General features: G+C 35.5%; 1 protein-coding gene across 1 annotated transcript; it reads right to left on the reverse strand.

The window, feature by feature from the left end:
* Nucleotides 1-784: 784 nt before the first annotated feature.
* Nucleotides 785-10,907, reverse strand: LOC132640598 (dolichyl-diphosphooligosaccharide--protein glycosyltransferase subunit 2-like). The gene is made up of 20 exons (XM_060357238.1): nucleotides 10,755-10,907; nucleotides 10,515-10,644; nucleotides 8,578-8,770; nucleotides 8,385-8,474; nucleotides 8,068-8,130; nucleotides 7,895-7,964; nucleotides 7,502-7,566; nucleotides 6,357-6,411; nucleotides 6,081-6,208; nucleotides 5,884-5,999; nucleotides 5,639-5,708; nucleotides 5,049-5,150; nucleotides 4,851-4,940; nucleotides 4,606-4,754; nucleotides 3,382-3,493; nucleotides 3,221-3,304; nucleotides 2,951-3,031; nucleotides 2,579-2,803; nucleotides 2,024-2,146; nucleotides 785-1,095 (listed from the first exon to the last, which is right to left on the reverse strand). Exons 2-20 carry the CDS (start codon nucleotides 10,640-10,642, stop codon nucleotides 979-981), a joined length of 2,061 nt encoding a protein of 686 aa, XP_060213221.1. The 5' UTR covers nucleotides 10,643-10,644; nucleotides 10,755-10,907; the 3' UTR covers nucleotides 785-978.
* Nucleotides 10,908-14,424: the final 3,517 nt, after the last annotated feature.

Raw genomic sequence — 14,424 nt, forward strand, 5'->3', positions numbered from 1 at the left:
TTCAGAATAAATTCGGGCGGGGAGGAAGGGGTTTGGCTTGTAATTGAATATTCGATGAACACCTCATTTTTTCGATGCAAGCACTGTGTTGACTATTTTAATTCAATTTATGTCATTAAAATTAAATAGGTGAATACCGCAAAAATGTCCAAATGGAGGACAATTTGGAATAGGCATAATGCATAAATAGACCCTCAAATTTGATCTAACCTAACAAATATGCCCTCCAACTTTGGGTGTGCACAAATAGGCATCTCAACTTTTTTTTTTTTTTGATGACATGAATAGGCATCTCAACTTATCTCCACTTTATCAGTCGAACACTCCAACTTACAAAATGATCATCTAGACCCTCCTAAATTATCTGCCATATCAGTATTTGTGTTTATGTATTCAACTTTATACAAGTTGAGGTGTCTATTTGTGCACACCCAAAGTTGCAGGACACACTTGCCAGCTGCATCCAAATTTGAGGGCCTATATATGTATTAGGCCTTTGGAATAACAACATGAAAGTATCCCGGAAAATTTACAGTATTACCCATGTTCACTGCAAGATTTTCTCCTTTTCCTTTTAATCCCCATCCCCCTCCCCTATAATATTCTAATCCTCCATATAACCAGCACTCAAGAGTTGTTCCATAGTGATTCCCCCAATAAATAAGAAAAGAGCTAATGAATTACACAAGATTTACCCACAACTACGGACAATGTGAGTGTTTCACGCTGTCAAATGAGAATTGCCCAAAGGCTAAGCACTATTAACTAGATCAAGAGAACAATAGGCACCTCAAGATATCACTTCTTATAAAGCAAACAGCAAAATTGAATTTTTCACCATTAACTGTAGACTAAATATCCAATACACTTGTGTCATAAATAATTTTGTCCTACAAAAAAGATTGAACATATCTAACCCTCTTTCTCTTGAACGCTGCTTCCTCACATTTATAGGTTAACGAAATCGATCTATCTAAATTAGGCAGATTTCAACTTGGCAGATGTGTTTGCCAGATGTGAAAGGGTTCTGTGTCCAACAAACAGTAAGAAGATCCCTAAGAATCCAAGGGCTTTCAGTGTTGTGAACAGATTCAACTGCACGCAGAGAAAACAGTAAACATGTAAAGTCAGCAAGCAAAAATATATCTATCTAACAAATAAATCTACATGCGGAATTTGTGCCTTTCACTGATTTATAAGGGCAGCTGAACGCCCTGCTCAATTGAAAAAAGTTAAGCTGAAGTGTAGGCAACGAATCTTTATTCCAGTTCTATCTCCTGCCGGTGCTTAGAAAGACTGATCAACGGGTTAATGTTGTATCAAGAAGCACTAGATATAGAAGGCTGTCAGAAATCATAACTTAGGCAGAATCAGGACTAACTAGTTGAAGAGACTTTATGGAAGTCAAACAAACAGATTACTTCACTATTTGGGAAAAAAAAAAAAAAGAGTCAAACAAACTGCCTGCTTATGTAAGTGTTGAAAATGACAGCTACAGTGCAGAGTTTGACGTTAATTCTATAGCTACAATATTCAAAAATCTAACATGGCAGTAGAACCGCATATGACATTTGTGGTTCTCCTTTAATGCACTGAATCTTATATCAGAACATTTGAAGTGGAATAAAATTTTAAGGGCAATCCTCAGAATTAGTTAATCCTATTAGCAATTAAAAAGGACATTTTCTAACACCTTGTTGGATTCCTTTAACTTGTAAGGATTTCCTTTGCAGAACTGAATGACCAATATTCCTCAGCTACCAGTAAATTTGGTTCAAGCAATGGGGCAGCTTAAAAAAAGGGATAGGGAGCCTATTTGATTCCTACCTAAACACCCCCCGAGTGTTCTGCTAAAACTAGAAAGAGAGTAAAAGAAACTATACTTCACAGAAGTGTTTAATCTCATAAGGCTAATCTCCTACCCACCCACTAAAAGTGGGTCTTTGCAATAAGTGCAGCCGCTTTTGAAGAAAAGAGCATATTAATGACATATATATAGCAAAAAAGAAACCAAAGGACAAACCTTCAGCCAGAACAGAAGATAAAGTGATAGAACAGCTGCAATGGCAAGGTGGAAAAGAATGGCAGATATTGCAGGTGCTGATGCTGTTGGGAAGTTCTTCAGGTTCACACCCAGCCTCAAAAGCTTCAAAAAGACATGAAAGCATGATAAATTAACCACAACAAAGGCGTTTCAGGCATGGGAGAGGATGTTAAGCGCGACATCCCAGCCAAGGCAAAGCAACAAACTGAAACAGAACTAATCAGACAACTATTATCTCTTATTTTTGCTTTTCTTTAACGGTGGTTTCCATGCAAGCTTGTGTGCACCTTAACTGATCCACCGGGTACATATTTAACCCATCAGTACAAGTACCGGGTAACTCTACCTACCAAGGCTTAGACAAATGAGAGGAAATCACCTTTTTTGACACTATTGGAATTTGATCCCACAGCTATTATCGCTTCTTATATATTATTTTCTTTTTTTAAGTGTAGGAAGAGGAGGGACACTAATATTGATTACATTTAACTTATTTTAAAAAGAAAATCAAGCATGGTTCAGAGAAAAACCTACCCCAACCAAAAATCCAACGAATGGCAAAAGAACAAGGGCCAGAAATGCATAAGAAAGGTTAGTAGGAGGTTTTTTCTCTGGAGCCCTGAATATGTGAGCTATTTCTGCCTTGGGTCCAAATCTTGAAGACGGGTCAACAGCCTGAGGAGGTGGGCGAGCAGCCTTCTCTGGAGGCTCTGGCAAATCTAATTCAACAGAACCCAAGGGTTGCAAGAACGAGTTTTCCTGGAGGAAACAAAATGGTCAGCTCAAGATAAGACAATGTTTCAGATCCAATATCTAAATTTCTTTACTGCATTTTTTTTTCTTCCAAAACTTGACCAAATATATGGCGCTATATGCAACTTTAATGAAGTTAGAATCCATACATACCATTACAGCATCTCCGACAGTAAGTTGAATATCATATTTACCCGATAGATAGAAAAACTTCTCAACTAGTCCAAGGAAATCCTACAAGACAGAATGCCAATTAAGTATTCAGTGGTTAGCTCCTTTAGAGGTTGTCAGTATTGGAGTTAGAGGCAACTGCAGATGTTTCTTCTTGAAATTGGAGTTTTTGCTGAAGCTGGACTAGCAAAACTCATCCACATTATATTAAGTGGGAGCAACAGAGTAAAGAAAAGATTTCAAGAACTTAACTAGTATTATTTCAAATTGTTTTCCAGAATTCCCCACCACAAAGATATGCTCCACATTGCTCTCATGTCTCAACTTAAGGAAAGCCTGCAGAACATCTCATAAGTCCACCAACTGGATATTAAAAAGTGCGAGTTATTGAACACAAAAATCAGGATCCCAACCTGGTGTGGCTTCAAAGCATGCCCAAGAGGGGAAGTTAATTGAAATGACAACCGTAGCTTTTGAAGATGGTTTGCTGATAGAGAGATGGAGTTCTTCCCAGCCAAATCAAGCCTGTATGAAACATCCCAAGAAAATGATAAGCTATCAAAGTTCATATTATACGTAGCATCAAGATGTGGTGAGAGGCCATCATGCAAAAATTGACAAATCGGTGCATCCATTCACATGTATAAGCTGTAAATACACACTCAATGTGTGTGTCACAATTAATTTGGTAGTATGGTAGGCATAGAGTTGCCATATGACATAAAAAATTAAGAAACTTCATTTTTCTAATAAGAAAATGTTAGTGCATACAATTTCTGTGCAAATAATAGAAGATGATTCACATGGCTAGTCAAAGAAGTTAGAACACTAATTCCAGTGCTTTACTTGTGCCTTGTAAAGTAGGAGAATAAGGATGAGATGCGCTCTCCAGGTTTTCAAGCTAAAACAAGTCCAATGGAAATAGAAGATAGAAAAGTAGTACCAATCTAGCATCAAACTTCGCCAGATTTATTGGCATACTATTACATGTACTCCAGTGCCTTTTTCCAAATTTTTATCTCAGCAGCCAAGTCTTTACAAAGTATGGAAAGGCCAAACTACAAACAAGTAAAACTTCAAGTCAAATCAGCAAGCACTATCTTGCAAACTGGCTTGCTATGTGACTCATGTAACTTTTTTGAATTAAGCAACTTAGAAATTCTGCAATCAACCATAGGCAGACAATGTCAAGATGATCAGTGATAAAGAAACTCTGATTATTAAAACCTCTAAAAGAAGTCCTTAAATTACAGTTCCGTAAATTGATTTTACAGCTTCCGTAGACTCTACTTTCATAAGTCTTGTGAACCTCTACCAGTTGTCAGAGGTAAATTAAAGGCAACCATGTACAGGAAGTAGAAGTGAATAAAAAGCCAGTTGTAGTAAAAAAAAAAAAATACAACAACAAAATAGCTTTAAGAACAAGAGGAAAAGAAAAAAAAAATATGTGCCTACGTTCCTTATTTTGAATTGGCACTATCACCTACCTGAAACAGAAATTTACTAATGACAATGATTATAAATAACTAATTCATGCAGAAAATGGTCAAAAGAGCAGCCAATGACTAAAAAAGGAAAACTCTTCAAAAGGGATATCACAATGGAAATAAGAAGCACAAGAAAAGGAAATGACATACTTTTTACGAGTTTCAACATTCCCAAGATCACTGTCAAGAACAGAAATCTCGGCATTATCAACTTTAATAACTCCTGTAACGTATATGGGTACTTTTGTTCTTCCTCCAGTGGCATAGATCTTTTTATTCTCTGAATCATGAAGAACAATCTACAAGATCATCAAGAGGAAAGGAACGTAAATTGGTCAAATGAAGATCGATGTAGGAAGCAAATTTTGATAAGGAAAGAGAAGAAGATGCCATACCTCAAAAGTGAAAATATAACTGCCAACATCAATTTCTTTGGGCAAAGCATCTAAGTAATGCACGGCATTTTTATTGTCAAATTTGAGATCCTGTATCATGTATCATGGGGGCAGACAAATATTCACAAAGTTAATAAAAAGCAGAGATGCTAAAACTACTTTCAAAGAAAATATTAACGGCTATATCTGGTGGCACACCTGATCAATAACAGACGCATCCTTTGAACCAGAGCTGAAAATCTGCTTGAGTTTGATTGTCAGAGAAGGTGCAGCAGCTCCCAAAACAGTGTTTACATTTACCTAATTGGATCAAAGATAACAGTCCATCAATTTCAGATATGCTGGCGAAACTTATTAGAGCACCAAGATAACCGGATACATGATACAAGGAAGAATGCATCATGCTTCTCCTCAGAAGACTAACTGTTAAAAAAGGCACACATGAATCACGCTAAAGCATTGCAACTAGGCACAAAGCAGGTTGTGTGCTTTCCTAGCTTATACAGCGATGGGTGATGGCGCTGAGCCTGAGGCAATGAGGTGTGTGTCTTAGCAAAAACCAGTCAACCAACTGCTTTTTTGTAAAAAGATTTAGATTAATTTAAAAGATATATGAGCTCTGCTTGAAAAAGGTGGCACTACAGAGCAAAAAACTAGTTAACATATCTGGATAGAGTCTCAAAGACTTTATAGAATAAACCCGAAAATTGAGGAATACATGGAAAGCAATTATGAAAGAAATATAGGGTAATTCAGAATTCAAGAGAATTATATCAATAATGTCACACCTTAAGCTGGTCCTTTCTAGTCAATGAAAGCACACCAGTCGGGAGTGATAAAATCAATGGAATGGAGACCCTGCATTTCAAGAAATGCTTGATATGTAAGTAAAGAAATGGTGCTGGCCTGCTTGCAGCAAGTTGCTACATCTTACCATTACCAGCAAAAAGCCAAAAACACAACATTGTACAGAAACAAAGCAAATGCACAAAAAATCAGAAAAAGGGAAAATAAAGTATATTTGCTACCACACCTATTGTTTTCTAAGGAGGCCAATGCTTCAATTTGATAATACAAGTCCTTCGCATTTCCGGGAACTCCAACACCAAGGAGAAACCTCGCCAAACCTAGAATTTTGTCACCTGGAAGCTGCACATCATAAAGGAAAGATTATCAAGAATGATTGTCGTAAAATTAGAGAAAGAAAATGACATGCACTACACGACATACATTTAAATTTTCAGCAGACACTGCGGCAAAAGCTGTAATCCCACGCACAACAGCTGATGAAGCTGAGAGGGGACCCTGATGTCCAAGAGCATCAACAAGTTTTTCATCAAAGTAATAGGCTCCATCATCTGTATTATGATATGAGAACAATATTATCATAGACGTTCATTTAATTAGAACAAGGGAAACTTCTGGAATTTCTGTTATAAACTGTCACCCCAGTAGCTCACACAAAAAAAAAGAAAAAAAGAGAGAAGAAACAAAAGAGGTATATACCATATTTCTCCAGACCATCAAGAAGTTTCGATATGTCACTTTTCACCATGCTAATCTGCCAATGCAGAGTAAATATGACGTTGAATACAAATACAAAGATATTACACAGAATTACGTGATGCTTCGTGCACCGAACTGCCCTTTTATTCGTATAAGAGATATAGAAATAGGTCAAGAGAGCTAGGATTATAAGACAGTAGGAAGATACCTGCCTCAGGTCAATAACCAAATCCATCAAAATAAAGTGTAGAGAGGTGCAATCTATTAATGAAATGTTCAGGGCAATCATATTCCTAAAGCCGTGATCCACTGATTTACGGAAGCATTATAATTATCACTAATGAGACATCAACTAATTGGTAGTTACGCTAATAATCTCATCACGAAGCGTAGTCTAGACAATACATTGTGTCAATCTTGGTATATAGCAACCTTTGGTGCCAATTCTTCATTGAAATGATAATCTACTCCCTTAATATTTTTTGTTATATCGGTGTCACCTTGCATGTATATTGGAAAACAACATGTGCAAGGCGTGATGTAATATGGACAGACTCTTCGAAAAAAGAGATGAATAATTTGAAGTTAGTCCTACTTGTCTAACGAGTCCAGCAAGGACATAGATCACCTTTTATTACATTGCAATTTTGCATCTCAAGTACAGAGTCCTACTTGTCTAACGAGTCCAGCAAGGACATAGATCACCTTTTATTACATTGCAATTTTGCATCTCAAGCACAGACTGGTTTTCTCTTTGTTCGTTGGGATGTCCTAAAGATTGGCCCAAAAAGAAAAAGGAGGCAACTTGTAGGACAACACCACTAAGTCACTTTTTGACTTATGTGGACTGAAAGAATTAGGATGTCGTTTCATATGAGCGAGACCAACATTAGGAATGTCAAAAAGATGGCCACTGTACTTGCAACATAGAAAATCTCAATAAAGGGAATCCCATATAGCCACATTTTGAAGGAAAACCCACCCAGAGGTGATTGAATTACTCTGACAGGGCTCTTCATAAAATGCAAGCTAGAGCACATTTATAGCGTGCTTGTGGGTAGCAAAACAAGACGATCTTATGAGTTATGAATGATGGAAGTATCAATTAAACTTCTCGAGGATGATAGAGGACAAATTTTACTCACCAAAGATTGATCAATCTCAGAAGAAGCTAATGAAATGACACCAGCCAGGCTCTCAAGTGCAATTCCTGTAAAAAATGTTTTATCAGGAAAATGTAAGTAAACACCGTAATGATTATTTTGAATGAGGTTTCTCTTCAAAAAGTTATCCAAAACCTCAAAACAGTTTTGTGTGGTTTTAGAAAAACAGTTTTCTTTTCGGGATACTTTTCCGAGTGGATTTTGAATAACCAACAGCTACTTTGTTGTTCCCATAATATATAAACTTGGGGAAGACTAAACAAATCAGACATCTATTTGCCACAAGCATTAACCGGGAAAAAAAAATCCAAAAGATAATTCCAGAAATGCTGCCAAAGTACTAAAGAAACTTAGAAATTGTGATATCATAGTTACCTGCAGCATAAGTGCTAGACTCGGGATTGTTGGAGCTATAGCGCCACCTTCCATCACTTTGGCTAAGAGCCTGTCAAGAATTCCAAATGTCATGCCAAACACCTCATTATTACAAAAAAGAGTCAAAACTCCAGTAGTAGTGCAAATGCTAAATGTCAAACATAAAATGAAACCTTTATGGCGCGGACAACTGAATCAGCACTTTCAAGATGTACATCCACGTCAGAACTTAGGCCCTACGAAAGGAACATGGCATGTGAGAAACAGAGAAATCACTTCTGACTAAATAAAATGTCCTTGTGAAGCACGCAGAATACATAAGCAGATCATGAGATCTATAGATGTTATCAATTTCAAGCAGAAAGAACGGCTATATTTAGATGATTCTGCTTTTCTATTTCCGTTGGTGACAGGATCATTAATTAATCAGGATATCAAATCTAATAGATACAGTAGAAAAGAAAACAAGAGGCATTTTCCCATGCATTACCTTGATGAGAACTAAACTTCCAACTGAGTAGTAGTAGTCAAGAAGTGAGCTGGCACTTTTCACAGCATCCTTAAGTCTTGGTGCTATGCCCTTGAGAAAAAGAAAGCAAGAAAAGCGGGAGAAAGGTGAAAATAATGCATTTAAAGTGGTTTTCAGTCAGTATATCGGAACAGTTCATCAAGATCAAACATACTGAAAATGTCTTCTTTTTAAGCTCGCAGTTCAATAACCCATTAACTCTTAAGGCCTGGAACAGATCTTTCAACGCTGAAGAAGGAGATGACAGAGTGTCCACCACCGACGCACAAGTAGCAGCCTTTTGGTCAGGCTGTTTTTCAATTCCAAGAACCTCAAATGTCCTTAAGGCCTCGTATGTTTCTTCTAGACTGGAGAGGTAACATAATAAGCAACATATTAGACATACATCATTTACGATTCAAGAACACACAGTTATCGCCAGCCATGGCATTGTATAATGTGAATGGAAACATAGGGATTTTCCCCTGAGAGCCAATTGTACAGAGTATTATTTTTAATAGGTGAATGATGTCAACACAGAAAGTCGAATGAACATAAAATATGCTCAATCTCATACTGATTATGCAAACAGCTTATTCTCGAAGTAGCCAAATATAGTTTCCCTTTTCCGCTTATTTCTTGGTAGGGAACAGTTTGCAGGAAGATTCTTCAGTGGAGTAATCAGAGCAAATTTATAAACTGCTATTCTGCTAATAACAAAACAATTCCTCCAAGGCTAACTACTGTTACTGTATGTTACCCTTAAATTATGCTTAGCAAACACGAAAAAGGTTAGATAGTCTACACATAGTTAAAGCTCATTGTCCATTAACAATATCCTGCACATACAGAACAGATATAGTTCATAATTATGGAACTCTTCGGTGATCCTAACACATTGTAGTTATTTTCACATTTACCTGATAGACTGCGAAAAATTAAACCGACCAACCAAAAAGAAAGGCAGAAGAAGAACTCAAAATCCCTATTGGAATTGAATGGTAATACTGGCAAAAGTATAGGGTTTTCTAAATCCATCTATAGTCTACCAGCCATCAGGTCCCTATAGAAAGAGACCTGAACCAAATATTACAACTATACTATCATTACCCAATTGTGTATTTATCAGTGACGAGTGTACCGCACTCTGCACGGATCAGTGGCTACACTCACATGAGCTACCATGAGAGCCCCCAAAACGTAGCTTTCTTACAGACAACTACATGGCATGCACTAAGGGTCGTTTGGCCAATTGTTACAATTTCTGGAATTCAAAAAAACTACAAAAAGCAGTTTTCACAATTTTCACACCAAATCACTCACAAAAATTCACAAACAACTCCTATTGGTATTCATGTCCAAACACAACTCCAATTTCCAAATACCATTTTCAACTTGAAAACAAATACTCCCTCTATCCCAATTTATGTGACAAAGTTTGAATTTCGAGAGTCAAACTTCTTTATTTTGAATGTGAATTCGGACATACAATCTTTAAGTTTTTGGAAAATAACTTACAAATTTAGAAACTACATAACAAGTGCTATAAGTCACAATAGTTAACAATTTAAAATATTTAAAGGGCATATGAAGAAATCGCGGTAAAAAGTTTTCGTGTTTGACTCTGGAAATCCGAACTGTATCACATAAATTGGGACAGAGGGAGTATTAAATAGACGAGAATAAGCGGAGTTTCACAACATATACAAGAATATCGATTCACAGGAACAAAAATGGGTTCAACACTGCCTATGTGAGCTTTTTCAGCTACTCCCTCCGTCCCACTTTAAATGTCTACCAGTCTGTGCTCTCTTTCTATATTTAGTAAGTTGAAAATTCAGACACATTCTATGTGACAAATTCAAAAGTACAAGATCTAAAGGACATCTTAGTACATTACACACATCTTAAATCAGGACCACACAAAGATTCAAAAATCTCTTTTCGTTTCTTAAAGTTTGTGCCCAGACAAACAAAGACACTTAAATTGAGACCGAGAGAGTATAATATATAAAAATTGTCAAATCATGTAGCTAAATCCAACTAATTTGAGATTTACACATAACTAATTAATTAATTAATTGATCTAGATAAACAAGGGTTTAATTAAACCTTGAAAAAGATGTAAATAACTCCAATGCAGCAGATCGGTGAGAATCGGATATAGGTTTGAAGATAACAGCTTCACAGATCAATACTGCGGACAATGCCAATACAAAAAATCCTAGAATTTTAGCCATTCCTGTGAAACAAAAAAATTACATAAAAATGAAAATAAAATTGTTAGAGATATATGTATATATAGTGGCGTATTGAAATGGAAGTGAAACCAAGGAGATCTTAGAGAGTTACTAGAGGAACTTGTGGAGTCTGCGTTACTGGGAGACCAATGTGAGGAGTGTGTGAATCATATGCTTGAAATTTTGGTGTTATATTCCAAATATGCCCTCAGTGTTTTATCTTATTGCCCGATATGTCCTCTCACTCTCGAGAGTGGCTAACGAGTATGTGCTTTCTTTATTAGTATGTGACAAAAAGGATGATTTCTCTCTCAATTTATCTTTATGCAATGATTTATAGCTACATAAAATAAATGTGATTCATTTAACACTATAAATTTAAAATTCTTATCTTCTTTCTTAAATTTTGTGTCAAGTCAAATGTATTCACATAAATTGAAACAAAGTGAGTTTTTTTTTTAAATGAGTATTTTTTTTAAATGAAGTGTTTGACTAAGTTTTGGAAAAAATTACGTGTTTTTAGATATGAGAGGGGGCGGGGGGAGGTGGGGGCGGGGAGGGGGTTGGGGTGGAGTTGTGGGGCTTGGGTAGGTATTTTCCTGAAAACGTTTTCTATCAACCAAACGAACACGAGAAAATAAGTAAGAAATTCACTTATTTTCCGCTACCCAAACGAACATGAGAAAATAAGTAGAATTCACTTATTTTTCAGGAAAACATTTTCCTCCATACCGAACACACCCTTAGCTCTTCTCTCTTTTTTGGGCCTTTTTCTCCTCATTTATGTGCTATATTAAAAAAAAAATCCCTTTTCTAACCCTCTTAATTATGTTAAATATGCTATGTTAAAAAACTGAAAAATATTATTAAATTCTATACTCATAAGTCATAACTATACAATTACACAATTACATCGACTAAAATTTATTAAATTCTATGAAGCGTTTCTGCCTCTTTACATCCTTTCTTGCGAGCGTGCACACAAATAGAGAGAGAGAGAGAGAAATCATATATACAGTATAAGTGTTTTTTAGTACGAGTCTGACTCATATTTCCATTCCTCATTTGCTTCTAATTTTCTTTAGCTTCTCTTTGAATTCTTAGATTCTTGCTACTAACTTTTGATGTTGTTCATATTCTTTCTCTTTAACCATGAGTACTCCCATTAACTACTACAACTAAATCATGTAGGACTAATTATTTGCAGAGAAACATATTTTTGAATTTCACATCAAATTAGAAGGACAAAAAAAAAAAAAAGATCTGCTTCAAGATTTCAGAGAGAAAGCTCTTTTGAATAAAAGGTAACGTTTTTGAGAGAAAGATTTTTACCAACAAACTTAAATAATTGTTGATATAATCTTTTCTTCTAATTTTTCTTCTTTGTGTTCTTTTTATTATTATTATTATTATTATTATTATTATTATAAAAATATGAGAAATTATGGAAAAAGATAAAATTAACTATCTTTTTATTATGTTTTTGCTTTTCTCTCTCATTTTTTTGTGCAAACATCTAATAACTTTGATCTCTTCCTCTTCTCTTACTTAATGCATTTGCATAGTAGCTGTTGAATTAAACTAAATTGAAAGAAGTTTATACAGTAATTGACAAATTAATTAATTCAAAGAGATAAATTAATCGTTTCCTATTTCTAAGTCTCCAATTTGTAATATCTGAAGTGTTTCTTTTCTCACATTCTTATCTCTTGATCTATGTATATTGATATTTATTTTATCTATGTATATTGATATTTATTTTAGTTGTTCACTATTTGTGCCCAAAAAAAAAAAAAACAATGTGGCAAGGTTAAAGTTAATCTCAAAAATATTTGTACTTGTGATTTAATTGTTGTATACATATAAATGAACATTTCATTTTTGTACTGACAATTTATAGAAAGACTAATTAAAAGTTTCACTAAATTTTTCACTAACCGCGCGAAGCGCGGACAATACCACTAGTTTGGACATAAAAGATGTAATATTTGAACTTTCGCCATTCCAATTAAGAAAAAATCACATAAAAAAATAAGAAAATGAACACAAAATTGTTAAGAAATATCTACATAGGCCGTACTAAAATGAAAGTGAAATCAAGGAGATCTGCGTTACCGTGAGGCCAACGGGATTGGGAGGAGTGAATCATACGCTGGAAATTTTGGTGTTATATTCCAAATATGCCCAACATGTCCTCTTAAACCAAGCATGTGCCTAATACAGTGTGGGAATATGGCTTGTCCTATGGTTTGTTCTATGATTGAAATTTTGTGAGTGAGCAAAAAAGTTTCGCTCGAAAACTTAGTCAAAATCAGTTTCCAAAGTTGAAATTCATCTTTAAATTCTTTTAAAAAGAAAATTAATTCAATTATAACCAAAAGCCATTTTAAAAAAAATGAAAAAAATTATATAGATAAACGGGAGCTAAATATTACTATCATTTATTTTGCAACAACAACTACGTACTCAGTGTAACCCTACAAGGATACCATTTATTTTGCCACATAACTCGAATATTTGAACAACCCTAGCAAGCAAAATAATTAATTACCTTCACATTGAGGGGATGGTCATGTGTAGCTCTGTAATTTCTTATAGGATTAATACATTGGTATTAATGCTTGGAGTGCAAGTTCAATGATGTAGCGCATGACGAGAGCGTGGAAGTGAGGCTTGAGACATAGGCCATTCAAAAGCGAGGAAGTTTTATGTTACACCTCGTAGTTTTATATGTTGAGATTCGTTAGGTGTTAGTTGTTTAATGGTAGACACTGGAGTTATTTTCTAGGACGTATGAGATTATATGCGCCTATCTTATGGTTATGAGGGTTTAAGTTCATGTAATAGGTCGTGGAAGGATTGGAGAACAAATGAATTAAGGAAATTAAGTTTGTTGGAACTTTGGAGAAATGATGGGCAAGGTTTCGTACGATAATCTTGGTCTGGTTTGAGAAAGGAATATCTCCTAGTATATCAAGAGTTTTGAGGTGAAACAAAGCCTAAATTGAAGTTCAGGAAATCTAGTTTCCAACGGAACAAACCGCGCGTTTGTCACGCCCCAAAACCCACCCTAGACGTGACCGGCATCCGACGTCATGAACAACATCGGAAGGACCTAAACAACACAATAATAATACTTGAACCCGCCAGGTTCAACATTCGCCTCCAACATGTTTATAAATTAATTGTAACACATCATGAATTAAATCAGCGGAAGTCTTTAATATCATAAAAGTTAATCAAAACGTGACAAACGCCCAAGAGTTAACAAAACTCAACAACTACCCACAAGAATGTATACTAGGGAGCTTCTAGGATAAAGAAGTAATAGCTTGACTCATCGGGACGCAGCCCAAAACTAATAATAAATGAACAAAATAAAAAGGTGTCCCACGAATGAACGTGTGGGCTCACCAAATCAGCAGCAACATCAAGTCCTTTCTAAGCGCTTGAAGTACCAAGAACCTGCTCTCCTCCGTTACCTAACATACCATAAAAAACAACAATGGTATGCCTGAGTACTTCGTACTCAGTGAGTGCCTCTGGGACAATAAGTAATATAAAAATAAAATATAATAATTCATAAAGAAATCAGTTCCGAAAAGATAGTATAAAAACTGTCATTTCACTTTATGATTCTTAATATCACCTATTGCACAGTTTATAAAGCCATTTCAAAATTTCCAGTTTCAATTATGCTTAGTTCCATAATAAAGATGGATATCACAACCGCCCATATAAGCCCAACTCAATATCAACAACACTACGTATTACACCGGAAT

The sequence above is a fragment of the Lycium barbarum genome, chromosome 5, assembly GCF_019175385.1.
Source record: "Lycium barbarum isolate Lr01 chromosome 5, ASM1917538v2, whole genome shotgun sequence".
Taxonomy (NCBI): Eukaryota; Viridiplantae; Streptophyta; class Magnoliopsida; order Solanales; family Solanaceae; genus Lycium; species Lycium barbarum.